The sequence below is a fragment of the Lithohypha guttulata genome (genome assembly GCF_036872675.1).
Source record: "Lithohypha guttulata strain CCFEE 5908 chromosome Unknown scaffold_2, whole genome shotgun sequence".
Classification (NCBI taxonomy): domain Eukaryota; kingdom Fungi; phylum Ascomycota; class Eurotiomycetes; order Chaetothyriales; family Trichomeriaceae; genus Lithohypha; species Lithohypha guttulata.
Genome location: NW_027042751.1, coordinates 1,076,559 through 1,101,316, shown reverse-complemented (window position 1 = coordinate 1,101,316; position 24,758 = coordinate 1,076,559). Strand labels below are relative to the sequence as shown.

At 49.5% G+C, this 24,758-nt stretch overlaps 9 protein-coding genes across 9 annotated transcripts; 4 read left to right on the top strand and 5 right to left on the bottom strand.

Moving 5' to 3' along the window:
* Positions 1 to 1,406: 1,406 nt before the first annotated feature.
* Positions 1,407 to 2,231, bottom strand: LTR64_002517 (uncharacterized protein; the record flags this gene model as incomplete). Its single annotated transcript, XM_064896887.1, has 1 exon — positions 1,407 to 2,231. One exon carries the CDS (start codon positions 2,229 to 2,231, stop codon positions 1,407 to 1,409), a length of 825 nt encoding a protein of 274 aa, XP_064755837.1.
* A 3,263-nt stretch (positions 2,232 to 5,494) lies between these two features.
* EDC3 (enhancer of mRNA decapping) lies at positions 5,495 to 7,670 on the top strand (the record flags this gene model as incomplete). Its single annotated transcript, XM_064896886.1, has 2 exons — positions 5,495 to 5,609; positions 5,656 to 7,670. The coding sequence occupies 2 exons, from the start codon at positions 5,495 to 5,497 to the stop codon at positions 7,668 to 7,670; spliced, it is 2,130 nt and encodes a 709-aa protein (XP_064755836.1).
* Positions 7,671 to 7,896: 226 nt separating this feature from the next.
* On the bottom strand, positions 7,897 to 8,373 carry LTR64_002515 (uncharacterized protein; the record flags this gene model as incomplete). Its single annotated transcript, XM_064896885.1, has 2 exons — positions 7,897 to 8,088; positions 8,140 to 8,373. 2 exons carry the CDS (start codon positions 8,371 to 8,373, stop codon positions 7,897 to 7,899), a joined length of 426 nt encoding a protein of 141 aa, XP_064755835.1.
* A 1,263-nt stretch (positions 8,374 to 9,636) lies between these two features.
* On the top strand, positions 9,637 to 12,683 carry LTR64_002514 (uncharacterized protein; the record flags this gene model as incomplete). Its single annotated transcript, XM_064896884.1, has 3 exons — positions 9,637 to 9,779; positions 9,824 to 12,437; positions 12,492 to 12,683. 3 exons carry the CDS (start codon positions 9,637 to 9,639, stop codon positions 12,681 to 12,683), a joined length of 2,949 nt encoding a protein of 982 aa, XP_064755834.1.
* Positions 12,684 to 13,087: 404 nt separating this feature from the next.
* Positions 13,088 to 13,729, top strand: POP5 (RNA-binding protein pop5; the record flags this gene model as incomplete). The annotated part of the gene is made up of 1 exon (XM_064896883.1): positions 13,088 to 13,729. One exon carries the CDS (start codon positions 13,088 to 13,090, stop codon positions 13,727 to 13,729), a length of 642 nt encoding a protein of 213 aa, XP_064755833.1.
* Positions 13,730 to 13,779: 50 nt separating this feature from the next.
* Positions 13,780 to 14,965, bottom strand: LTR64_002512 (uncharacterized protein; the record flags this gene model as incomplete). The annotated part of the gene is made up of 2 exons (XM_064896882.1): positions 13,780 to 14,454; positions 14,576 to 14,965. 2 exons carry the CDS (start codon positions 14,963 to 14,965, stop codon positions 13,780 to 13,782), a joined length of 1,065 nt encoding a protein of 354 aa, XP_064755832.1.
* Positions 14,966 to 15,433: 468 nt separating this feature from the next.
* Positions 15,434 to 17,878, bottom strand: LTR64_002511 (uncharacterized protein; the record flags this gene model as incomplete). Its single annotated transcript, XM_064896881.1, has 1 exon — positions 15,434 to 17,878. The coding sequence occupies one exon, from the start codon at positions 17,876 to 17,878 to the stop codon at positions 15,434 to 15,436; it is 2,445 nt and encodes an 814-aa protein (XP_064755831.1).
* A 1,258-nt stretch (positions 17,879 to 19,136) lies between these two features.
* Positions 19,137 to 20,723, bottom strand: omh4 (O-glycoside alpha-1,2-mannosyltransferase 4; the record flags this gene model as incomplete). The annotated part of the gene is made up of 2 exons (XM_064896880.1): positions 19,137 to 19,478; positions 19,527 to 20,723. The coding sequence occupies 2 exons, from the start codon at positions 20,721 to 20,723 to the stop codon at positions 19,137 to 19,139; spliced, it is 1,539 nt and encodes a 512-aa protein (XP_064755830.1).
* Positions 20,724 to 21,813: 1,090 nt separating this feature from the next.
* Positions 21,814 to 23,292, top strand: LTR64_002509 (uncharacterized protein; the record flags this gene model as incomplete). Its single annotated transcript, XM_064896879.1, has 1 exon — positions 21,814 to 23,292. One exon carries the CDS (start codon positions 21,814 to 21,816, stop codon positions 23,290 to 23,292), a length of 1,479 nt encoding a protein of 492 aa, XP_064755829.1.
* Positions 23,293 to 24,758: the final 1,466 nt, after the last annotated feature.

The following is a 24,758-nucleotide window of genomic DNA, read 5'->3' as shown; positions in this document are numbered from 1 at the left end:
ATCACAACAATGATCCGGGTTGTCAAGTACTACTTCTTAAGTTTGATACCCTGTTGTTACGGCTCCGATAATAAAGACACATTGTCTCTGGCGTTTTGAGAGATTATATTTTTGTGAGCACTGGTGTTTACGGATAGAAATGTGAGATGTTCTCAGCGCAGGTATTCCCAGGATAACGGGCAGTAAGAGGCGATCTCTACGTTTGTTTGACCAAAGACATGGAAATGACAGAATTGAAGCGCATTAACCGTTCGTTCTTGTTCCTTTGCCTCGTACCGAATCAACATTCTGTCTCATAGAGCAGGTGGACTCATTAGTGAGGCACGTCTGCATGATCAAGTTTCGACTTAGTCTCTGCCTCTCCAATATTTAAATTGAGCCTCTTCAGTTGCTAGCACAACCACATGCACTAAACAAGCAACGTCTCATTCCAATCGTAGCTGAATCCCAGCATACAGGTTGATACGACAACAGAAGAGCTATCACGCGACGATGATATCGCGATATAGCTGACTAGGGAGGATGACAGGGACCTCGATCAAGGCACACCCTCTCCATCACCACCGTACGATCGGATGTATCCGCGTATGCAAAACACAGCAAGGTGATCGAAAAGTGCTGGCGATGAGAGGCTGCAAGAAACGGTACCACGCCCTACTATGACGCTAAAGCACAGGATATTTGGTTTGCGCTTGATGGGATCTGCAGCAAGGAACAACACTGAGGAACGATAGAAGGAGTGGAGAGACTCCAAATGGGGTTGTGCAGCTAAGTAATTAAGCTTTGTACTCTCCACTCACTTTCTCGAAACCTGATCGAAGCACCTTCCTTATGGAAACTCGAAACTCTAGGTACACTCGGGACCTATCGTCAACGTCGTTGTTCTATTGGAATGGGCCACCTGTTCTCCACTTCCTTCGTTATGTAACCATGGACTGAACACAAGGTGATTTCGTTTTCGCGGCTGGTCGCTGATTACAACAATTGGTCCTTATACCTACACTATCGCTTCTACGATTAACCGTGGTTGAAGTCGCTGCTACAAGAAACCTTCGCCTGTTACTTGAGTATTTTGGGCTACGGATTAGCTTCATTAATCCGACCCAGAACGGAACCATCCCTGGAGGTTTCTGACGCACTTACTGTAACCCTGTTGGCAACGCTTTGCCCTGGAGACCTCCTCCTCGAAGTACATGTTCCACATTCGAGGCACTACAGTCTTTACTGACTTGGTCTATTTGCAGAGCTATGTGGTGAACAATTATCGCAGTCCAGTTGGACGCGCGGCTCTGCTATCGTTGATCTTAGTGTGACAGAACAGGTAACGTCAAACCCTGTGGCAGACAACGATAACTGCGGTAAACGAGCAACCCCTTCATGTACAGTATCTTGCATCTACGACAAGATCATAGCTTGGAGTGTTTTGCCTCTGAGAAATCACCGTGCCTACCTGCGCCCTCTTTGAACCTGGCCGCACCAACCTTTCCCTCTGCGATGACGACCCTACTCCCGTTCTCAAACTCGTAGCGCAGAGCATCTGTAAACGAGACTGAGTCGTAGGCAGCATAGTATGCCGATTCTCGATCGGCATTCATGCATAACTGTGGGAACTTCACAAGCTGCCGTGCAATTGAAATGGCTGTATCCAGAGCCTTGCCGTCAGCTACCACTCGATTTGCTAGTCCCATCTGTAGGGCTTCTTGAGCTCCGACCGGACGTCCAGTCAATATCATGTCAAGCGCTCGTCCAAGACCGATGATGCGCTGTAGCCTGACAGTGCCACCGTCGATCAGAGGTACTCCCCACCGTCGACAGAAAACACCAAATATGGCACTTTCCTCGACAACTCTCATATCAGCCAGGAGAGATAACTCAAGACCTCCAGCAACAGCATGACCTGCAACAGCAGCTATCACTGGTTTCTTGGTTTGCAGCCGCGATGGACCCATTGGACCCTGATTGCGATCTTGTACTGGAGTCAGCGATTTGGCTTCATCATCCTTGATCTGGGCTACTTCATGAAGGTCCGCACCAGCGCAAAAAGTGCCATGCTCGCCGTAGAATACACAAATTTTCTGCTCTGTGCTTGCCTCAAAGGCAAGAAAGGCTTCGTAGAGCTTCTTGGCTGTGGCTGGGTCTACTGCATTGCGTCTGTGTGGTCGATTGAGGCTGATCAAGCAGATGCCATCTGGTAATATCGACTTCTTTACAGTCTCCTCGTTGTCGTCCATCGTGTCGTTGTTCTGTTGTCAGCATACCCTACTAAGTTTAATATGTCTACAGAACACATTAAAAGCTTCCATCTTGACCGCGAATTGTGTGGTTGCGATATGCCGAGGTATCTCAATATTTTGACCATAAGACGCAAAACATGGGTGGGCATACACTTGAGAGCATTATTTTCGACTCACAATAGGTCGGCAAATGGTTTCTTAGCTGAATAGGTGTTCGTCTGTGCTTGTCCAGTACTTCGCTCAGTATCTTGTGTTCCTAGGATGTTCTTTCATTCCATGAACAACAACGCCTAGCCGTTTCGACACTTTGAACCATAACAGACTCAAGGGAGTCGCCTCGATAACCATGAAAGCGCTTCTGAATAAATGGTCGTTCTTCTGCAACACATCATGTGCGTCGCTTAGAGCTACAAAATCTCGTAAGAACGATAGTTAATGAAGCTTCGTTTTCAATCCGAAACTGGTGGAGTCGAGGCCGTCAGCGCCAAGAAATTGCGAGGCGGCCCTGCGCGCGACGCGAACGCGCCTGTGGCACTTAACCACAAAGATACACGGCCCTCTTTCTACGACCACCAAACAACTCGCAAGTACAACTCAACGTTCGTGTATGTCACTGCTTCATCTTGTCTGCAACTTGCCCTTGCCTCATGCTGCGTTGACTCGACCTACGCTCGCTTTTCTAGGCGCCAATATGTTGAGTCGAGCAGTGAGCACACACGCTTCTGCAAATCGACCACAAGTACAGCAACCACTCAACCTGAATAATGCTGCTACGAACATGCAGAGGCAATCAGTACAAAACAATGCTACTAAACGCAAGTTCGATCGCACAATGAGCAGTACCAACAACTTGAGTGCGCTGCACCAGAACGTCGTCTTCAACGAGAATGATTTCGATGACGATATTGCCATTGATCTAACCTCTTCACCACCTAGGGCTACTGAGATCAAGTATCCGAGTTTAGGCTCAGCAGGTCAAATACATTATCCAGAACTTCCTCCTGTATCTCATCCATCGCAATCACCACGTGTACCGCAAAGTAGTGCACCTGTTGAGTGGTCCTCTTCTCCAGCAGCACACTACAGGAAGCCTTCTCCAAAACCCATTAGGACTCTCGCCCCTGTACAGGAAGAGCAGCCGTTAAAGAAGAGGAGGACACTTCCCTGGGAGCAGAAAAACGACTCCCAGCTCCAAGAGCAGACTCATCTGCAGCAATCAAGCAAGAACACGTTCACTCCACTACCCAAGGCGAAAGTTGATGGTGAAAAATATCCATGGGAGAAGTCGGCTTCCGCTGTGAAGGACGGCCAGAAAGAGTTGAGGAAGAAGAACACGAGTAGGCAGGCGGCACTTAAAGTCAAAGCCATCCCAGGCGCGGTCATCACTCCGAAGATTGCTGCATCACATCTCAGCGATGAGCAAAGAGGAGTTGCCAAGGCTGTGGTAGAAGAAGGAAAGAGTGTGTTCTTCACGGGATCAGCAGGTACTGGTAAATCAGTCTTGATGCGCAGTATCATCACACAGTTGAAAGCAAAATACAGACGAGAGCCTGATCGCCTGGCTATCACTGCTTCTACGGGTCTGGCTGCTTGCGTTATCGAGGGCACAACTTTGCATAGCTGGGCCGGAATAGGTCTGGGCAAGGAACCAGCCCCTGAACTGGTAAAGAAGATCAAGCGAAATGCGAAGACCAGAGCGAAATGGTCCAGAACAAAGGTTCTCATTATCGACGAGATCTCCATGGTGGACGGCGAGCTGTTCGACAAACTGGAGCAAGTCGCTCGAATAGTGAGAAACAATGGTCGGCCCTTTGGAGGGATTCAACTCGTGATCACAGGTGATTTCTTCCAGCTGCCGCCAGTCCCTGAGAAGAACCAGGTTGCCAAATTTGCATTCGATGCAGCGACCTGGAGCACCTGTATTCAACACACTATCCTCTTGACTCATGTGTTCCGTCAGAAGGATCCTGTTTTCGCAAATATGCTAAACGAAATGAGATTGGGTCAATTGAGTCCTGCTTCGATCAAAGAGTTTCAGAAACTGTCCCGACCACTTACATTCACTGACGACGTGGATGCCACCGAACTGTTTCCCACTCGAGGTGAGGTCGATATGGCTAACAACACTCGCATGCAACGTCTGTCTGGCCAGGTCATGACATATCAAGCGACAGATAGTGGTGTGGCTGAGGTTAATGCACGAGCCAAAATTCTCGCCAATTTTCTAGCGCCTGAGCAATTGACCTTGAAAAAAGGTGCGCAAGTCATGCTCATTAAGAACATCGATCCGCAACTCGTCAACGGCACCTTGGGCAAAGTCATATCGTTTATGGACGAAGCGACTTATGCCACATACAAAGGAGATGAGGAGACTTATCGTACAGCCTACCGTGAGGGTATGAGTGATGATGAAGAAACCAAAGCTGCTAGAGCCAGATTTGATGCTGCACGTTACAAGCACAAAGAGCCTGGTGCAGTTACAAGATACTGGCCAATGATTCGGTTCCCACTTGCTGACGGCACTTTCAGAGATATGCTGTGTCAACCTGAAGAATGGAAGACCGAAACACAAACTGGTGAAGTTGCGGCAAAGCGCGTCCAGGTGCCCTTGATTCTGGCCTGGGCTTTATCGATTCACAAAGCTCAAGGTCAAACACTCTCTCGTGTCAAGGTTGATCTCGGTAAAGTCTTTGAGCGTGGCCAGGCATATGTCGCACTCAGTCGTGCCACTAGTCAAGGAGGTCTTCAAGTGTTACGTTTCGATGCAAGAAAAGTCATGGTGCACCCAAAGGTCATCACGTTCTATAAAGCCCTCACCAGTTATAACGATCTTGCTGGCAAGACTGCGAAGCCGACTACCTCGTCGACCACTAGGGAATCTGGCGAAGCGATCGATGAAGAGCAAGAGCTGTACATGTATGGCTAGATGCAGCACGGTCGCAATGGTTGAGAATATTTGAATCGCCCCGATACAGCCTCAAGGATACCCCGATACTACTAGTATAGCTCGCAACGTACGCTAACAAGCAGTACCTGTAGATCTCTGTATACTATAGCCTATGACGTCGATAAAAGGAGCATGTCTTCCTTACGAACATTGCGAACCCGACAGAATTCAATTCCACATTTGCTATATACCATTTTCCCTGTCCATATCCATTGGTCACAGTCTACAATTTGCGGTTTAGTTAAATCACTAAAGAAGCAATCCCTCTCGTTGTTCCTCCACGCGTTGATATGCAAGCAGCCTGAAATCCAGCATGGCCGCCGAATTTATTGGCTATTCGATCCTGGTTACTTTGCGCAGTCCGCCTGGCTTCCAGCTGGACGGAGTTGTGTCAGATGTGATTAATCAGAAGTTATACCTTCGTGACGGTCAGTCAGCCGAGTCGACATATCGTTTCCTTACTAAACGCATCAGTAACTGTCCGCAGTACAGGTCAACGATTGACCTCTTATGCGCTTGATGCAACTTCTATCGCCGACCTCGAAATAGCCCCTGCCAAAGACGATGAATTGCCCACACCGACTGGCCCTACCCAGCAGCCACTCCTCCAGCAATCGTCTTTCGTCGATCCTGCTATCCTCAGTTTCAACCGAAATGCACGGCAACCACAGATCCAACCTACACTTCAGACGTCCACATCGCCGATCACGATAGCAGACAGCGCTGTAATAAGTCCAGTTCAAGCGCTACCTCAGCGAAATCTCCGTGGACAAAGTTCTATATCTAGTATAGGCACAGCAAGAAAACAGAGCAGAAGAGATTCCACTGCGACCGCTACACTCACAGAACCTTTCAGTGCGCTAGAGATCACTAAGCAACAGCCACCAAACGCAGAGGATGCGGAAAAGCGAATATCGCAGACAGGCCCAGGTATAATAGATCTGAAAGATGTCCATCCCGTGCCACAGAAGCAGAGCAAGAAGCAGCCAGGAAAAGGACGCGGTTGGCGGAATACACCTCTCATAGAAGAAAAGCCTCGCCCAGGTCGCAGGCAACGAGGTCGATATCCTGCTGAGGACCCCAATGGCTGGGCTACCGAGGACGCTACAGACATCGCAGATATGGGCGAATTTGATTTCGAGGGCAACCATGCGAAATTTGACAAGAGAAAGGTTTTCGATGATATCAGGAGAGATGACACTACGGCCGACGAAGAACGTCTAGTCAGCTTCAACAGAAACAACAAGCCGCGTCCAGGCACGAACGGAGGCAAAAACTTGCACTTCACCGAGAATGTCCTTGATGTACCGGACACGCAAGATACAAACAGATGGAAGTCTGAAGCGGGCGAGACTGAGGATGAAGTCCCACGGGACGACAACTACAGCAGCGGCAGAAACTCGAGACGAGCGGCATCGAGACGACCAGTGCAGACACGGAAAGGTAGTGCCATCCCGAGCCACCTGGATCGAAAAGAACCCTCTCCTCGCCCATTGACTCGAATAGCTACTGGCTCGCCCTTGAACGGTTCTGTATCGGGCAACAGGGCGTCCTTTCGAATAGCTTCGAATAACAAGCCGTGTCATGCAATTTCACCACTTCAGATGCTAGAACTCGAGCAATTGTGCACATCGGAGCTTGGGTTAACCGAAGACATGCTGTGTGAGAATGCCGGTCGATCAATAGCTGAAGCAGTATTGAAGTCATCCTCGATCATGTCTGCCTCGTTGATCAATACCGTCGCGCCACAAGCACAGACAGAGGTCAAGAACGTCCTCTTCCTTCTCGGCAATCACAAGTCCGCGGCACGCGCTCTGGCAGCGGCTAGACACCTCCGCAACAGACGAGTGAGAGTCACAGTATGTCTTGTAGGATTGGAACGTGGCGAAGAACACCTCCTTGAAATCGTGCGCAAACAGCTTAAGATCTATCGAGCAAGTCAAGGATACGTGGAACGATGGGACGATTATCAAGCAAAGGTCGCGAACGGGGCTGCGATGACAACGACAATAGCATCAAATATCAGCGCGATTCAGCCACCAGATTTCGTTGTTGACTGTCTGCTTGGTGTACATCACGCTTTTGATGAGCTACGGACTGACGAGCAAGCCACCATATTCAGCATGATTAAGTGGGTCAATCTGCTGGCTAGCAAAAACCCTGAAGCAGGAATTGTTGTCCTTTCACTCGACGTCCCTTCAGGAGTGTCCGCGGCCTCGGGTGTTGTAACTGAGGTCGATGGCACTCCTCTGCTCATGGCCACTACACACATCGTTTCTCTGGGTGCACCTAAAGTCGGGTCACTAGCCTACATGGCTGGGGAGTATCAATATATGCCTCAAAACGCTGGCAATATCAATCATGAAGTGGCTGTATCTGTAGCAGACATTGGACTGAGTCTGGTGGCGTGGCAGAGGAATGGAAGTCGACGAAGGCAGGGGGTCGACTTCGGCAAGGACTGGGTATTGCCTCTTAAGATCGCAGTATAGAGCGATTCACAAAAGTCGGACGGGGTATTCGTTGAAGGACATGAAGATGTGCTTGTATTGTTCCAGTGCTGCGTTCAAGCGTGTAAAATATCACAACGACAATCGTGTGTATAGCATTCAATTCGAGCTCTCGGAAATGACCTTGTGGACACACAAGAATGGCGTATTGTGCGGAGCACAGAGTACTCGTGAGTTTCGTTTCCGAACGAGCTCTGCTGATCCTGCTCTAACAACCGTTTTGTGTCTCCTGGTTCCAGATCCTCTCCTCTTCTGATTCTACCCCAGTTGTCGTCCTGCACTGATGGCTAGACTCTTCATGGCCTTCGCCTGCCTCGATCAGGTGAGTGGGTCTGCTCGAAGACCACTCTGGAAGTCGGATCTGTCCTTCGCTCTCAGAACTTGCAGAAACGATTAGTGTCTATACGGTCAATTAGTAGAGCACATGTTGACGAGACACAACAAGCCTTACCATCATCAACCAGTTCAAAAAGCTTGCAATAGCAGTCAAAGTCGCTGCAAGAGACTCCTCCTGTCGCCACATATTGCCACAAGCCACTGTATAGCCTTGGTTCCGTTCGCAAGCACGAGCGTCGACGCCTCGACTCGGAAATGGCCAAGCTCGATCATGCACCGAGTTCAGTCCACAACATTGAAGTCTTATCTGGATCGATCTGATCGAGTTGGCATCTTTGTTCTCGAACATGCTCAGCCAGTGCCTATCTGCTGCGCATACCTGGATGTCAGATGGGATGGCGTACACCAAGGACAATATGAATAATGCAAATGGTGCTAGAGTCGATGCAGAGGCGAGGTATGATAATGCTAGCCTCAAGGCATGTTTCCGTATTTGAGTTGCTAGACTTCGTGTCAGTGGCCAAGCTAGAGCGGTAACGATCGGAATGAGGATGTTAAGGGCTGCCAATGAAGCTGGAAGTGGCAAGGACAGTTCTCTGGATCGTGCTGATGCCACAGCTGCGAAGATTATAGCAGCAACACCTAGAATGGAGATTGCTATGAGTAACAAGAGTCTGCGAGATGCCATGTTTCAGTGATCCGTCTGGGGTACGCTGAATTCGTATGCTTCGAGCATGAAAAGAAAGGACAGTATACTAATCTCCAGAACAAATATCAAGCCAAACCCGAGACTTCACCAGACCCGATCACATGTCTGAGCCTGAGCTTGGGCTTCTTCCAGCCTGATTGATAAGAGGTCATCGTGCTCAAAGTGAAAGCACCCTCAATCGACGTGCAGCTACAGCGTCTAGAAAATGCATCCCCACCCAATGACGATGTAGAGCTGTGAGACGGCTGACGGCACACGCATGCACGTACAGAAATCGCTCGCAACATCCTAGATCTCAGAGCTTTGATTGCACAGCTCGTGTTTCAATTGCTTCAAGCAAATGCCGTTTTGAACAAAAGACCTGGCGGATGTGCTGTCAATTGAGTTTGTGGGGAAATTGATCCTTCCAATCACGAGCTGCTCTGGGCTCCAGCATTTCTCCCAGTGTGTTAAGCAATCCAGCAAATGTTTCTTGATGCTGTCCCTCTCTCTCCAGGGAAACAAGACCTTCACCGACCGGTGACCTGCACTTTTCACCTACTGCAGATATGCGAAACATGACGAAGTTCGCCTGCTGGACGGAGGGATGGTCTGTGCACCATGGCTGTTGCTCCTGCTGCGGACCTTTATACCTAGCTTGCTTTTCACTCTGCCTCCCACCAGCCTGATGCTTGTGCATCTGTACAGCTTCATATTTGCTTCACACAAACTCATCTCAGTTTTATATAACATCTTAGAGGTTTCATTCATATATACCAATCTCTTAATGTTTTCTTGTATCCGATCTGCTCTCTTCTTCTCATCAACGGCCTTGCAACTAGGTAACTATTCGTGCTTGCGTCTGAGCATCCAAACTTACACCTAGGTACACCATACATTTGCTTAAGCTTGGTTGGCGACAACATGGCAGACCGAGGCAGATGGAGTGGTAGAGGAGGTCGAGGAGGACCAGGGCGTGGAGGACCAGGCCGAGGTGGTCCAGGTCGGGGTGGTCCAGGTCGAGGTGGATATAGTCAACCAGCACCTGCATCTGCGTCGACCTTCAAGTAGGTTCAATATTTTCGAGGGCTCGAGAGACTGACAGGAATAGGCAAAATGGCCAAGTGCATCAGCCCAGCCAACACATCGCGCAGCTCGAAGAACAGTCCATGGCTGGCGACCTCCAAACCAGCCTGCAGAAAATGAGTCTGACTGAGAAGACCTTGATTCCAGCCCGACCAGGGTACGGCACGAAGGGTAGACCTGTGAAGTTGTGGACCAACTACTTCGAGCTTCTACCGACTGAAGATGCTCCTTTCAATCGTTACGCCATTCACTTCAAGGAAGAGCCCAAACCAGGAGCTACTAAAGATAAAAACGCCGAAGACCAAGGGCCGAAAGGCAGGAAGCTGGAAAGACTGGTCCATCTTCTTTTGGAACAACTACCAAAAGTCCCACTTGCAACCGATCACAGTTCGACCATGCTCTCTACTCGACCTCTTGGCTTCACTTCGAAAGAATTCCTCGTTGTGTACCATTCCGAAGGTGGATCTGGACCAGACAGTAAATCACCAAAATTCAGGGCTAAAGTTGAATTCACAGGAACATTGACGTTCGGCGCCTTGCTTGCATACCTCCAATCGACCGACATGACAGTCGACAGGCCTGGAATCAAGGACGAAATCATACAAGCCACGAACATTGTGCTAGGTCATTCCATGAAAGCAAAGTCTGATATCCTGATCAAAAAAACAAAGGGGTCTAGGAACAAATATTTCCCCACAGGTAAGAGCAGCAATCTAGTCGAGCACTGGATGTTATCTAGCGGACTAGAAGCTTTCCGAGGCTTCTTTATGAGTGTTCGAGCAGCTACTGGTCGTATCTTGCTGAATGTCCAGGTCCAACACATTATTGCTTGGGAAGCCCAGCCTCTCCTAGACTTGATGAGGAAGTTCCGCAGTGAGAAAATGAGGTGGGAAGAGGCAAATCGCATGATTGCAGGTCTCTATGTTCATGTCTCACACTTGAAGAACCGCTTGAAGAACCGCTTGAAGCGTATTGAAGGATTGGCGACACCACTGGACGGAAGAGGAACCAAAGACCCTCCACAAGTACCGCAGTGGGGAGCCACAGCAACTGAGGTCAAGTTTTGTAAGGACAACCAATACATTTCGGTCGCAGACTACTTTCAGAAACAGCACAAGATCGCGGTTCACGGACCAGTTGTTAATGTTGGCAACAGGAAGAACCCCATTTACATGCCCTCAGAAGTCTGCACGATCAAGTTGAACCAGGACTACAGAAACAAGTTGTCACCAGATGCGACAGCTGAGATGATCAAGCATGCCGTTCGACGAGCTCCTGTCAACGCACAGACCATTGTCAGTAATGGCATCGGTCTCCTGAAACACAACAGCGAGGCAATGCTAAACACGTTTGGTGTTAAGATTGACCCATCCATGATTGTTGTCAGCGCACGTGTACTGCCTGCAGTCAACCCAGAGTATCGGGGAGGAAATCACGCCAACCCATCTGACGGTAGCTGGAATATGAGGAACGTCACATTTGCTAGAGGAGCTAACCAGTCAGCATTGCGTTGGTCCTATGTCTGGATCAAAGTCAACGGTTACGGCGGACGGTTTTCTAGGATCTCAGAGGTCGCCACGTGTGTCAACAAATTCCACTCAATGCTCGGAAAATGTGGCATTGCGGTTCCGAAAGCGGTAGTAGGCACGGAGCTAGATCTCCAAGATGCTCAAGATCCAGTGCCACAAATCGGGGCCTTCTTCGCCGCTCAAGCCAAGCTTCTTCCTAAGACGAAGCTTCTCCTCGTGGTGTTGCCAAACACAAGCTCGGTGATCTACAATGCTGTAAAGCGAGCAGGCGACATCGAGTCCGGCGTCCACACCGTAAATGTCATAGCCGATGGTCGTAAATTTGCGAAAGCGATACAAGACGACAACCCACAGTACTTTGCCAATGTCGCCCTCAAATTCAATCTCAAACTCGGTGGCCAGAACCAGGAGCTGAGACCTGCTGACCTTGGCTTCATCAGTGAAGGTAAGACAATGCTTGTTGGTCTCGACGTTACACATCCTGCACCTGGTTCTACTTCCTCCGCACCCAGTGTTTCATCGATTGTGGCTTCGGTGGACAATAGGCTATCGCAGTGGCCAGCAGATGTCAAGCTTCAGAAGGGGTATACAGAAATGATCGAAGGTCTGCAGGAAATGTTCAAATCACGACTGAGCTTATGGCAGAGTCGCAACTCTCAACTACCAGAAGAAATTCTCATCTATCGTGATGGAGTAGGCGAGTCAATGTACAGCCTGGTCATGACTAAAGAGTATCCACTCATTCGAGCAGCATGTCAAGAAGTCTATCCAGCACCAAAGACCAAAGCTGGAATACCGTCCATCACCATTGTCATCTGTGGCAAACGACATCATACTCGCTTTTATCCAACTGACGAGGACAGCGCAGATGCTCGCACAGGCAGCCCTCGACCTGGCACCGTTGTTGATCGGGGCATCACAGAGACACGTGTTTGGGATTTCTACTTGCAGGCACATAGTGCTCTTCAAGGTACGGCCAAACCTTGTCATTATGTTGTCGTCCACGATGAAATCTTCCGACGACGAGCTTTCAAGAAAGCAAGAGATGGTCGTTCCCCAGGACAGCATGCACAGGATGATCTGGAAGCATTAACGCACGCCATGTGCTATGTAGGTTCTCTGCATCCTCTTCACTATTACCAGCCCGCTAATCTTTTTCTTCAGATGTTTGGACGTGCTACCAAAGCGGTTAGTCTTTGTCCGCCAGCTTACTATGCCGATCTTGTGTGTGACAGAGCGCGACGATGGTTGAGTCGGGTCTTCGATGACAAGGCAACGTCCGCTTCGGAAGGCGAGGCAAGGAGCGAGGAAGTTCAAGTACACAAAGACTTGAAGGATACTATGTTCTACATCTGAAGAACATGGCAGAGTGAAATCAGTGATCATACGGAGTTGGAGTTTTGTTCTTCTGGTTCAGACATGGCTGTTGTTTAACATCGAAAGCACAAAGTTGGGTTGGTGTGGGGTGTAGTTTCGGTCTGATTTCGAGATGTGAGAAGCTGTTTGACGCAGATGTCCATTCTTCACAGTTACTGGATAGTGCTTGATTACTAGTGTTCGACGAGTTGAATTACGATCGTTCGGAACCTAACCTCTTCCGTCACGTGTTTTCGCGCTCCCAAAATCGCGGGTTGTTCTCGAATTTGAGAGTGCACCCACTTGTCCCAGTACAATATGTAAGAACTTGAAGCACAGAGCCCACGACACGCGGGTAGATACTCAGCTCACCATGCTACCAAGACCAATCTCCATCGCAAATCATGGTCCGTATCAAGTATAGATACCTGCTCCTCAACATCCTATACCCAGGCCAAAGCGCAACTTCAAAATCCTCCGCACCATCCACACTATCCTTCTACGCTCCCACACCCGACCATGTCGACGCAGGCCGATTCGTCACACACCTAAAGACCCACTTGACCCTTCTCTTCGGCGATTTTGGTCTCGGTGTCTCCCTCTCCGCTCTGAAAGTCGTATACTTCTCCGCAGCGACTTCGACTGCGATCTTGCGCGTGCCGCGGAACCATCATCGAATCGTGTGGGCTACACTTAGTCATATCACTGAGTTGCCGGGACCTGCTGTGAGACGTGGCGGTGGTGCAGGAGGAGGTGGAGGAGCAGGAGGGTCAAGTGCGGCCAGTGCAGGAATACCATGTGTGATTCAGGTCGTGAGGGTTAGTGGGACAATTCGAAAGGCGGAGGAGGAGTTGATTCGAAGAGCGAGGAGGCAGGTTGTGAGGGCGAAGCTGGCTGAGGGTGGTGGTAGTGCTGCGAAACTGCTGTCGAGTTTTACGGGACGAAAGACTCAATCTGGCTCTGATGCAGCTGTGGTCGATGTGTCGATGCGATCCATTGAGGATTCGAGTGGTGGTGAAGAGGACGACGATGACGAGTCGGATTGAGACCGCTTGCTAGTGACTGAATGTCTTGGTTGCACCACAGTAGAAATCTCTCAAGACGGCTCCGACCTCTTCACCTTCACACCACTATCCATTGGCATCCTCATCATCTCCGCCAACTCATCCTCATCCATTTCCAACCCTCCGCCCGTCCTGACCATATTCTTCTCCCACTCCTTCTGCCGCGCTCTCTGCTCCAATTCTTCCTCCTCTTTCTCCTTTTCATCCCAAAACTCTTTGCGATCAACCCATCGATCCTGCACATCTCTCACATCGACTCTGCCCTCCGTCTGCCTCATCGCAATCTGCCAGACACTATCGCCCGCCCCCTCAGCACCACCAAAGACATACCCGCCCGCACGATCAATCACCCTCAGCAGCGCCGTCATGCTCTTTTTATCCTCAACCGCAAGTGTCTCGTACCCCACCAGCCCAAACTCTTCAATCAGCTGACAAACAGCCTTATTCAAGGCCTGAAACTTCCCCGTCGCGAACATTGGAGATTCTGCCTCGAGCGAAGGGATGAGGTAATCAAGATCTTGGACGTCGGTGTAGTAGTCTAGATTGAAAGGGAGGCTGGGAAATTTATGCAGGTTGTCAATCTTGGTCAGGACATTGATTTGTGTCAGGTCCATTTGGAGCATAGTTCGTAGCGACAGTAAGAGGTTCGCGATGTACAATGAGGGAAGCGTGAGGGCGTAGGAATCGATGAGATTTACTACGACTAACTATTGAACGATCAGCGACCGTCTCTCCAGATATACGTAGTGCTAGCAGCAGCAGCAGCAGCGGTAGAACTCCCCACTCATCCAGCAATGTGATGAAAGTAGTGGTTCTCACAGTACGCACCCGATACCCCATCTTCTGCAACGCCATAAATATCCTCCTCAAACTATCGTGATGCGTAAACAACTCAACCTGCCCCGGACAATCAAACAGGATATAATCCTCACCCAATTCCTTCAACCGTTCCGTCAACCACTCCATATTATGCTCCAGTTCCTCAAGCGCATAGAGCACAGAACCGTTTGGCCCAAGCTGATCGTCCTGCATGATAGATTCCAACGTAATCAGTTCGCGCACGTCAAGGGCTGCGTCGTAAGATGTTAGGTCGTTGGCTGGGTCGAGGTTCACTATGCTGGCTTTGCGGCCGATTGCGCCCATGAATTGTTGCATGCCGTTGCAGTAGGTTGATTTGCCGGCGCCGGGTGGGCCGACTACGAGTTGTGCGAAGGGCATGATTGCGCTCTTGTAGGAGGCCAGTTGATCAGGTAGCACTGTTGAGAAATCCTCGATATGGCGAAAGTCAGGAATTGCAAGACGAAGCCACCAGTGGATTGTTAGAAGTGCCAGTAAGTCTCGTGTAGGTCGACGTAATTAATGCTACGGACACGCAAGACGACCACTTGTGCAATATTTTCAGTTCAGCCAGAGATGAATACTCGATTACATTCTCCTCGCGCAGTGACCGCCTTGCAGGTGTTTAGGTACATGCATAACATTTCATTCAGTCATAGTTGGAATCCCAAGCTGTTAACCAGCAATGACGGACCCGGGTATCTGTATGTGCATCAATTTACTGCCGTTACCATCTTTCAGTGGACCTACTCAGCCAAATTCATACTGTCGGCGCTCGATTCCGTCATAAGCCCTGTCCGTAACTCAACCCAACGCCTTTCCAAGTATATTCAAACGTCCAAAATTGTCCTATCGTCCTGGGAAGAAAGACTTCTTCCGCTTCGGTACCTCGTGAGTAAGCACGTGTGCTTGCTGCTGTGCTTTGGCCAGCAAGTTCTTCTGCTTATCCAGGATGGTTTCCAATCGCCTCTCACCAGCCCACTTTGCTCGTCTAAACTGTGTCTGAGACTGCTTGACTATGTCGATGAATTGATCCTGCGTCTGCTGGCCGATGCCATGCATCTTCTTTGACACGTCAGCGCTGAAACCGGACACTTGCTGATGTATATTTCGGATCTGATCCCGCATGTCCATTTTCAGCTTATGTCGTCGAGCTATTTTCTCAAACAACAACGTCTCGGCAAATCCTTGCTTAATGAACGCAAAAGGCCTCTTCCGACTATCGGCACGGCTGAAATTCGTCACCATTTGATTAGGTTCGTGGATTGCGGAGGAGGCATGAGAGGGCGTCTCCTTCACTGTTCCGACCTTGTGCAGGCTACCCCCTTGCGCAGGAGATTTCTGCTTTTTCACAGTAGCCTTGAATCCTTCTTCCGCCGCCTGTGGTTGGTCTGTTGTATGCGAAGACCCATACATGGCTCCCACGACATCTTTCCATTTCTTCCCATAGCTCCTAGTCTCTCTGGCAGTATCGGCAATGTCGATGCTTACGGGTGATTGTGGGATTTTTGATACTGGTTCAGAGACTGTAGACTTATGCTGCTCAGCAGAGGTCCGCCCGGTGAGACGCTCCCAAACTTGGTCGAAAAGAACAGGGCCATATACAACAACATCCTGCTCGATCTGCGCGACATCAACAGCAGGAGAGATAAGTGCTGAAGGTGTGGCAGCAAGTCTTGTGGAAGTTGACGGATTCTGGGCAGCAGCCATTGTTGTGTTGGCCTCGACAGAAGTAACCGCCTCGGAAACTAGATTGTGAGAAAAGATCGCGATGTAAATGCCTAGCAACATTATTGTGCAGCTCAAAAGCACATCCTTAACCATGTCACGAATCTTCATCGACGACCAATCTTTGTTCTTGAAGACGTCGGAATCAGTCTGCTCCAGATTGTGCTCAGGCTGCACCACGACTAGATCGTACTTTCCGTCGGAACCTGGTATTTCACCAGTGACCGCTGTCAATGGCTGGACAGTGTGATATATATCACGAGCAAGGTCGCAGACTCTTTCGAAAAGAGGCTTGACTTTTGAGGTCTCTTGACACTTTTCCGTCAAAAATTGCAAGTAGTGGTTAAGTTGATCAGTGTCCAATGACAGGAAGGTGTCCAGGTCAACAGCCTCAGATCTCTCCAAGGTACCATCTACTGTCGCAATGGTATAGGACTTCGTTATGCCATGGTCAACCAGCAGCGAGAATTGTGACGGTACAGTGTCTGTCGTGACCACAACAGTAGGCCACCGATGCCGCCGAGCAACTTCAAGAATGTCAGAAACTGCAGATAGACAGTCTGCGATATCGTCACGGCTAATCTGAACAATGAGAAGGTCTGGACGCCAAGGAGGACTACTAGGTTGCCTTAGCAGTCGACGAGGTCGGGATTCAAGTGTGAGGCCCTCCTCAAGCTCTAACTGGATATTTCCGGGCTGTTCTGGCATAGAATTCTTGACAGAGATGTCGTCCACAGCCATTTGAGCATGAGAAGGGATAAGATCTGCAAAAGCTGGTCTGGAACCAGGGCCAAACTCTGTCGGCACAACACTATAGACAGACGACGACTTAGCCTTGCGAGGAGATCTAGGGATTGGGGACACCAGAGCAGCACCAATTTTGCCTAACAGCTCGTCTTTCGTACCGCGGGTTGAGGCCGCACCATAATAAGCCACCTTGAAAGGGTGACCAGCCAAATTCAGGGGAGATTTAGCGACAGTCATTCTGATGGTTTCTTGTACTGATTGTCTTGTTTCCTTGGCTTGTAGAACGCTGTTCGCTGAGACGAAGTTGTACTCAAGCTCGACAGAGTCGTCGTTAGGCTGGACGTTCGATTTCTGTAACACAATTGTATCGTCCATAGGCTCGTCTTCCTCTGAAGGTTCTTGTCCAGTGCGATCTTGTTGTTGAACCTCAGCTGGCTCGACAGCAACTATGTTCTCGGCTTCTTCGTCTTCGGGTTGAGTTTGGCTCAATGTATCATCGTTGTTTGCACTCTCGGTGTCTTGGTTGCTACCGAGGTCGATCAAGGACTCAGTATCGGCATTGTTTGACTGCAGCTCTTCGTCCTGGAAGAAGTCGGAGGCGTCAAGTGAGGCCCAGCTCTCGTCAAGAGACGGTGGTACATTGGTAGATCGTCCCATGGTTGCAGTTTGGGCCGAAGAAGTGCTGGAGTGGGAAAGTAGAGATTCGAAAGAGGTCTGAAGGTCAATAGTGGGGAAACGTAGTGGGACCGACGTCTGATCTGCACCTTCAGACGAAGGTTGAGTAGTCTCTTCTATGTTATTAGCAGTAACATCAGCCATGCTCTAGCACAGTACAATGCTCTGAGTACGCAAGAGCGACGACTTTGAGAGAAGATAAAAGTAGTAAAGAAAACGGTCACTTACAGACCAGAAAACACACTTTTACCTGAGGTGTCCTTGGTGCCTGCAGTCTAAAAGGCAAGTTGAGGGGGTCAATTTAAGGTCATTGCAGTCTTGGTAGCCTTGTCTCAGTTTATAGTGATTGGGGGTTGATGTCGAACTAGTAGTGTTATCGGATGCCGTACGTAAGCGAAGTCAGCTTGTGAATCATAGAATCACTCGACGCCGTTGGATCGGCACTTGAGCTCAAAGTTGAGGAGGCACAGAACTTCCTGGAGACAGCAAAGCGTGTTCGATCAATATCACTTATTATGGTCAGAGCGACTGGGTAACTTTCAGGACAATCAGGCAACTGCCCCGCCATGCCGCATTACTGTAACACGCGATGTGACTAGATTTGGCGCTTGTTCGTTTATGGTATGATGTGCAGATCAAAGGTCTCATCTGCATCGACGCTATGGTGGCCAGCAAAGCGACCGCTCACTTTGGTGTATTTTCCAGCTGTCTGGATGGCGCCTTTGCCGCCTCTTACTTGCTGGTGAAATGGTCGCTCGACGAGCATGTGCACGCCAGGGCGAGACAGTTGCAGCTAAACGGTCTCTCTTCTCTTCGTAAGTCGTGCAAATCGAACCTATTTCCTTTCGGAGCGACGTCTTGTCTGAACCACGATCACATACCATGGTGGCTACTCCTCACTATGTAAACGTGCTCGACAGCCTCCTACGAGTCGTTACTGACGGTGTGCCGGTCCTCCTTCCACTCAAGTTCGGTATCAGCGGGACTATTGGAATACTTCCATCTGGACGAAGACCACCAACAGGCCACAGCACTCCGACTTCTCGTGAGGAGGACTGCTCACCACTTCAGGCGGAAGTAGTTCCAGGCGGGTTTGACACGTCAGATGCATTGGAGACTTCTGCTTCTCATCCAAGGCGAGGACGACGTTGAGCTGTGTGTGCTGATCCGTGGGTCCTTACACCCTTGTAGCACGGCCCACGCAACCTGCATGTATTAGGCACATTCACCTCCTCCTCGATCCAAATACGTAAATATCTTCGAAGTCGTCAAATGTGATATGCACAATTCCAAGATCCCATCGCCGAAAAACGCTACAATCAACATACCCTGGTTGGTTGCATGCAAGCTAGGTGACGCCGACTTCTGCACATAATATTCAAATATTGAGCCTCTTGCTTATTCATGGTGAGGCCCAGCCTCCAGCGACTTCGACCCATTCTGCCAAGCAGCTGCCTTCTTTTCCTTCAACGTCACGGATATCCGTATCGCATCGGCATCGACAGCCAACCCCATTTTCTTTTGGCGGATCTGCATTCGCCCAATATTCGTCTTCAGCAATTCTTTCTTTTTCGTCTTCTGTAGTTTTCTCTAGATACGGTATGTGTGGTGACTGTCGAGCAGGTGCGTTAGCGGGACAATGCTGGATGGTGGTATGTCGATAGCCAAAGTCGCGGAAGTAGTGGATGTCACGTGGTGCCAGGAGTGCACCGGCAGCCAGCGAATGAATAGGCGCGTCGCCCCACTAGAACTTCGTTAGTGAATATCCCGCTTTCTCATGTGCTTGACTCACTCTTTCCATCCAGAATCCTCCGCTACGATCCATCATCTCAAAGAAATCACTGTATTCCTTACTGCGGAACCAATCCAGACGTGCGATCTCGAAGTTGCTCCAGAAATGGCACATATTGTACTTCTCACCTTCCATGTCCTCGGGATCGATTTCCTCGATGTTTTGGTGGCCAACTTCGGTTTGCAGAATTTCATTGGGTAACGTCTTTTCCCTTGTCTCTTCAGTGTCTTTAGTTTTTTCGGGCTGTGGCTCAAGGAACATCTCCCAAAGTCCTTGTGACTTGATATTGTTCTTTCTTTTGTATGCAGCAGCGTACCTGAAAATGTTTGGCACGGTCTCTTTGAGTTCTTTGACTGCTATGGTGAAACCATAGGTCTTGTTGTTCCGAGCCATCTCGATGAACGGGTCGTATGTGATGTCGCAGAAGTACTTGATTTCCGGCTCGAGTCGCCAGTACCATTCGTATTTGTCCAAAAGCTCATGTTTGAAAAAGAAGCCAGAGTAGAAACGGCACATGTGGTGGTAGCTTTCCATGCCTCCATACATGATGACAGCATCGCCTTGTTTTCGAATGCCCTCCCTGGCTACCTCGTGGTCTACCCAGTCAGGAAACCCCCACATGCTGGAATCAATTTGACCAAATTCAGTTGTGCCACTGGTGTAGTTCTGAACGCCCGTCTTAAACTCCTCGGTAAACTCACCGTCATTCAAAAAGACATATGGATAATGGAACCAGCGATTAAAGTGTCGTTCTATACTCTTCAAGGATTGTATTACACCTTCCAACTCTTGATTACGTGCAAGTACGACGAAGGCCGCATTTGCTCTTGGCTGTCTGGCCTGCTCCTCGGGATTTAGGCATCCTGTCGCAAACACCTTGTCATGTTTCTCGCTGATTTTTCTGATTGACGGAGGTGTCCCCGCAGGAATGAGTATTCGCCCCGGTGAGGACGGATGCTTGACGACCAATATTAGGATGAGAAGCACGACTATGCTGGGAAATAGGAGCACGAAGCCGAGTGGTATGGAGATTGTGGAATTCGATCTTAACCGTATGCGTCTTTGCAGCCAAGATAACCTCGATGAGCCCTTTTTCGCTGCTTTGAATTCGCCTAGGTTGGGAGGAGCAGAGGTATATGGCACACGTTTCAGCAATCTTTGCACGAAGCTGTTGTTTGGAGCGGCCTTTTCACTCATCTTGAAGACGCAGAAATCGGAGGCGTTAACGGGACAACATCAGAAGTGAACAATTGTCTAGTACTTCAGAAGGAAGGTAAGGTCATAACCAGGCCTTTGGCCAGTCCGAGGAAAATGTTGACTAAGTGATTGTTGTGTTTATCGCAGGTAACTACCGACTTCTGTAACGAGCAGACTGGGTCGTGCTGGTGTGTCTAAATTTAGCGACGAAAGGAGAGCATCAGACGGAGGTGTTCTCGATGTTCGAACGATGTAGTTAGTCACTGTAGCACGAACATGTGGTCAGTCGCAGATGGATTGATGAATCGCAAAAATAAGGAGATGGACGATTTGGCCATCACTCGCCAAACTAGTTACTAAGCACCAATAGATGCACGTCGGATAACCAGGGCTAAGGAGGCTTCGGGGCACCGTACTTGTACCGAAGCTCCCTCTAATTGAACGCCAAGCAGCCGACACGCAAGCAGCTGAAGTTTCTTTTCGTGGCCGTAGAGGACAGATATAATTCTGATGCGCAGTCTTTGACTACCCAAAGTTGCGCTCTGCTTCGGTTGCGATGTTAGGTTTGCATCTGGCGACAGTCACTGCAATGCCGAAAGCTTGTCACGCACGCATCTTCCGGGTAGGTGGCGACCAGCCTTTAGCTTTCTCTAACCAGGCACCATCTTGCCCCAAAGCCACGGAAATGGAGCTCGTCGAGCGCCAGGCTTCCCTTGTTTTTCCACTCACCATGAGGTCGTGACCGGCATCAACAGCTTCTTTACATATGTACAGTACGAAGTATTGAATCACTGCTCGTTGCGGAGCTACAAGGAGGCGCAGTAATCTGGTCTGCAGACCATAAAGGTGCGCTGCCGGGGCGAAAGGTCTTACCGTTGCCAGAGCAAAGTCTCTCGCACCACGAATGTGAAACCACTGCTCCAAAAAGTACTCTCGAAAGTCCAACTGCTCCGCCTCTCCACATTAACAACGTTCCAGGTCGACTAAAATCGAATGTCGACAACTTTGTCTGGCCTTGTTTGTGCATACACACAGCACAATTGCCCAAGTCGCCCGTGACCCGCATATCGCATTTCTCAAGCTCAGAAACATGGCCGAAGGGCTACAGGGCGCCTCTGTGCGACCGACAACACCAAACCATCAGCATCGACTACTGAGCACACGCGTGCTTGCCCAAGGACAACCTGTACCAATCCAGACCTCAACGCACCGGTTTTCCTCGAATATCGGCCCTTTGTCACCTGTAAATCAGAATGGCAGTTTCGCCTGGGACAGGATCATTAAACGTGGAAAGCTAGAGAGAAGAGTGAAGAAGAAGGGCGCATGGAAGGCCTCGTGGAAGCCGGCTTACCTTGTCCTCAGACCTAATCTTCTGTCCGTCTATAAGGATACCGACGAAACTGAGCTCAGGGCTTCCATCACCTTGTCAGATGTGACAGCTGTCGCAACTGTGAAGAAGTCACACCACGATAATGTCTTCGGCATCTTTTCGCCTTCCAAGAATTACCACTTCTCTGGTGCAAATGCTCGCGAGACTTCAGATTGGATTGCAATATTGCGGCTGGAGGCGCATACAGAAGAGCAGACCGATCTAAGCCCACCAGACGCTGGCTTCAGACACATGGAGGGTCAAGGGTACGATACCACTGATATATCGGCCGACGAGGATCTGGACGCCCCAGCTTCACCGAAAGTCTCACAGTGGACTATGAGAGGACAAAAGACACGTCTCATGCCTCAGGCGAATTCCGATCCGAGGAGACTCTCTGGTCTGGCTCCTTATCCATCAGGCAATGAATCTTTCGTGACCTCGCAGTCAGACTTTTCAGATGGCCTCGGCAGCTCGTTTCCAGGTCCAAAGAGCTATCTTTCGAGCTCCACGCCAGTACAGCCCTCCACACTAGCGCCCATACTGGATGATGTCCGCAGCACGCCGAAGCCTGTCTTGAACAGAAATACATCCTACCTCTCTGATACCACTGGACAACCTTTGCCTGGTTCGAAAAATGGTCCTAAGCCGCAGCAGCAAATACCCACGCATGACCCATCTCGCGTTGTTCGCCAAGGTTATCTAAAGCTGAGCAAAACAGTTTCCGGGGTCAAACAATGGAGATCTATCTGGGCGGTACTTCGCATCTCTTCTCTCTCCTTCTACAAGTCAAATAACGAATACTCTCCCATCCTCATTCTTCCACTATATGCAATTATTGAGGCCGCAGAAATCGAGCGCAAAGACAAATACAATTGTTTTCAGGTCATCGGAGAAGAGAAGACGTACAAGCTGCGTACCGAAAGCGAGGACGAGCTAGAAAGCTGGCTTGGTGCTTTCAAGAGTTTGCTTGTCAAGCAAGAAGCAGAGCGAAGTAGCCGAAGCCGTGGACAAAGTATGAACGGGTTGGTCGAGGCAGCTGGCTCGCAACAAGTACGCCATCAACGGCCTGTGCAACCACCGAGTAGAGATGGAATGAATAGCATCACGGCACAGATGCGAGGTGCAAGCTTCACTGATGCTCAGCCAAAGAGAATAGTCAGCCCGCCTGCCACTGGACTGACGAGTGCTCCTGCATAGACCAGCGAAACGCAAACATGTCCGTATTAGTAATTGTGAAGAATAAACATGCTTGATTTGTTGTGCAGCAAGAGAATGTCTGCTGTGGAAAATTACCTACACTTCCCGCGAAGTGTTACCTAGATATTGGCAAGGTTCGCAATGTGTTTGTTCTTCAGTGGTTTGCATTTTTATATTCGAAATACATTTTCGAAATCAGCCGGTCTACGACTATCCGATTCATCGTTACGCAGCCGAAGTGCGCCCTCACATTCAGCAAATGCTGTGGCTATACGGAATAGAAACGGTCTGACGATATGACGCTGTTATGTGGAATGTCGACTCACGTCCAATGTATCACGATATCGAATGAATTTGCTGAACCCTAACCACCAGTGCTTTGCTATCCGGAACCTAAAAATTGACATTCATTGCGGGACGTCTCGTTACCTACTGTAAGCAACCTGGGTTCTACTGAAGATACGATGAGATGTGTCAGCAAATACATGGTGTTGCTTGATGTCATCGTTGAGATCGAAGAATATAGGAAGTGGTTGCTCGTCACAGTCTTCCTGAATACGCTTGACCTTTATGCGACACGAATTTCATGTCGTGGACATTCCAGCGGACTTCAACTGCATGTTTTGTTTGGGGTTGCATAGCACTGGCGTCTAATGACAAAGTCACTGCGGAGGTATAGTACAAGGTGCAAATTTTCATGCTCGTGACCAGATTGCCAGCCACGATTTTGACCACCAACTCTGGTCATGAACTTCTTCCAGAATTACATATCGACGCAGCGTCTTTGCATATGCCTCAAGCAAGGACTTGATACAGAGGCCAGAATCATTCTATCGAGGGAAGAAGCGCGTTGATGTTCGCACAAAACGTTCCCGAATAGCGAGGTCATATCTCGTTCTGAGAACTATGCGACGATACTCCATAATATGTACTGGCAAGGTCAATCTGCTGGGGGTCACTCGGCCGCGCCGAGGTGGACTACAGAATTCTCTCAGCCAAACGGGCTAGCAAAACACAACAGTCCTTGTGGTTAACAAACAAGAAGCGTGTGCGTTGATTGAAAGCATGAAGCCGAGGTTCGTCGGGCTCCAGTAAACATCGACACGAATATGATTACATATTTTGGTTATTGTCGTCTCTATCCTAATTGCGTTGTTGCAAATACTCGTACCACCTGAAAGTCCTTGGCAGGTTGACACGGCACACGAGAATGCAGGACCGTGTCAGTGGCGGAGAAATCTGTAACTCGACTGCAGATTTGGAAGACGCCCAAGAACAAGCCTGCAAGAAATGGTCGAAGACAGAAAATGGGGTGAAAATCGTCCCCGCGCTGCCCAGATTGTGGCACCTATGACTGCGCTTGGCTATGAATTTCAACTTAGCCGTTCCTGCTCGTAGATGATACGGCTATCTAGGGCCATTCTTTCGTCAGGCCACCCATCGCAGCTGCAAGGGTTTCTCCGCGC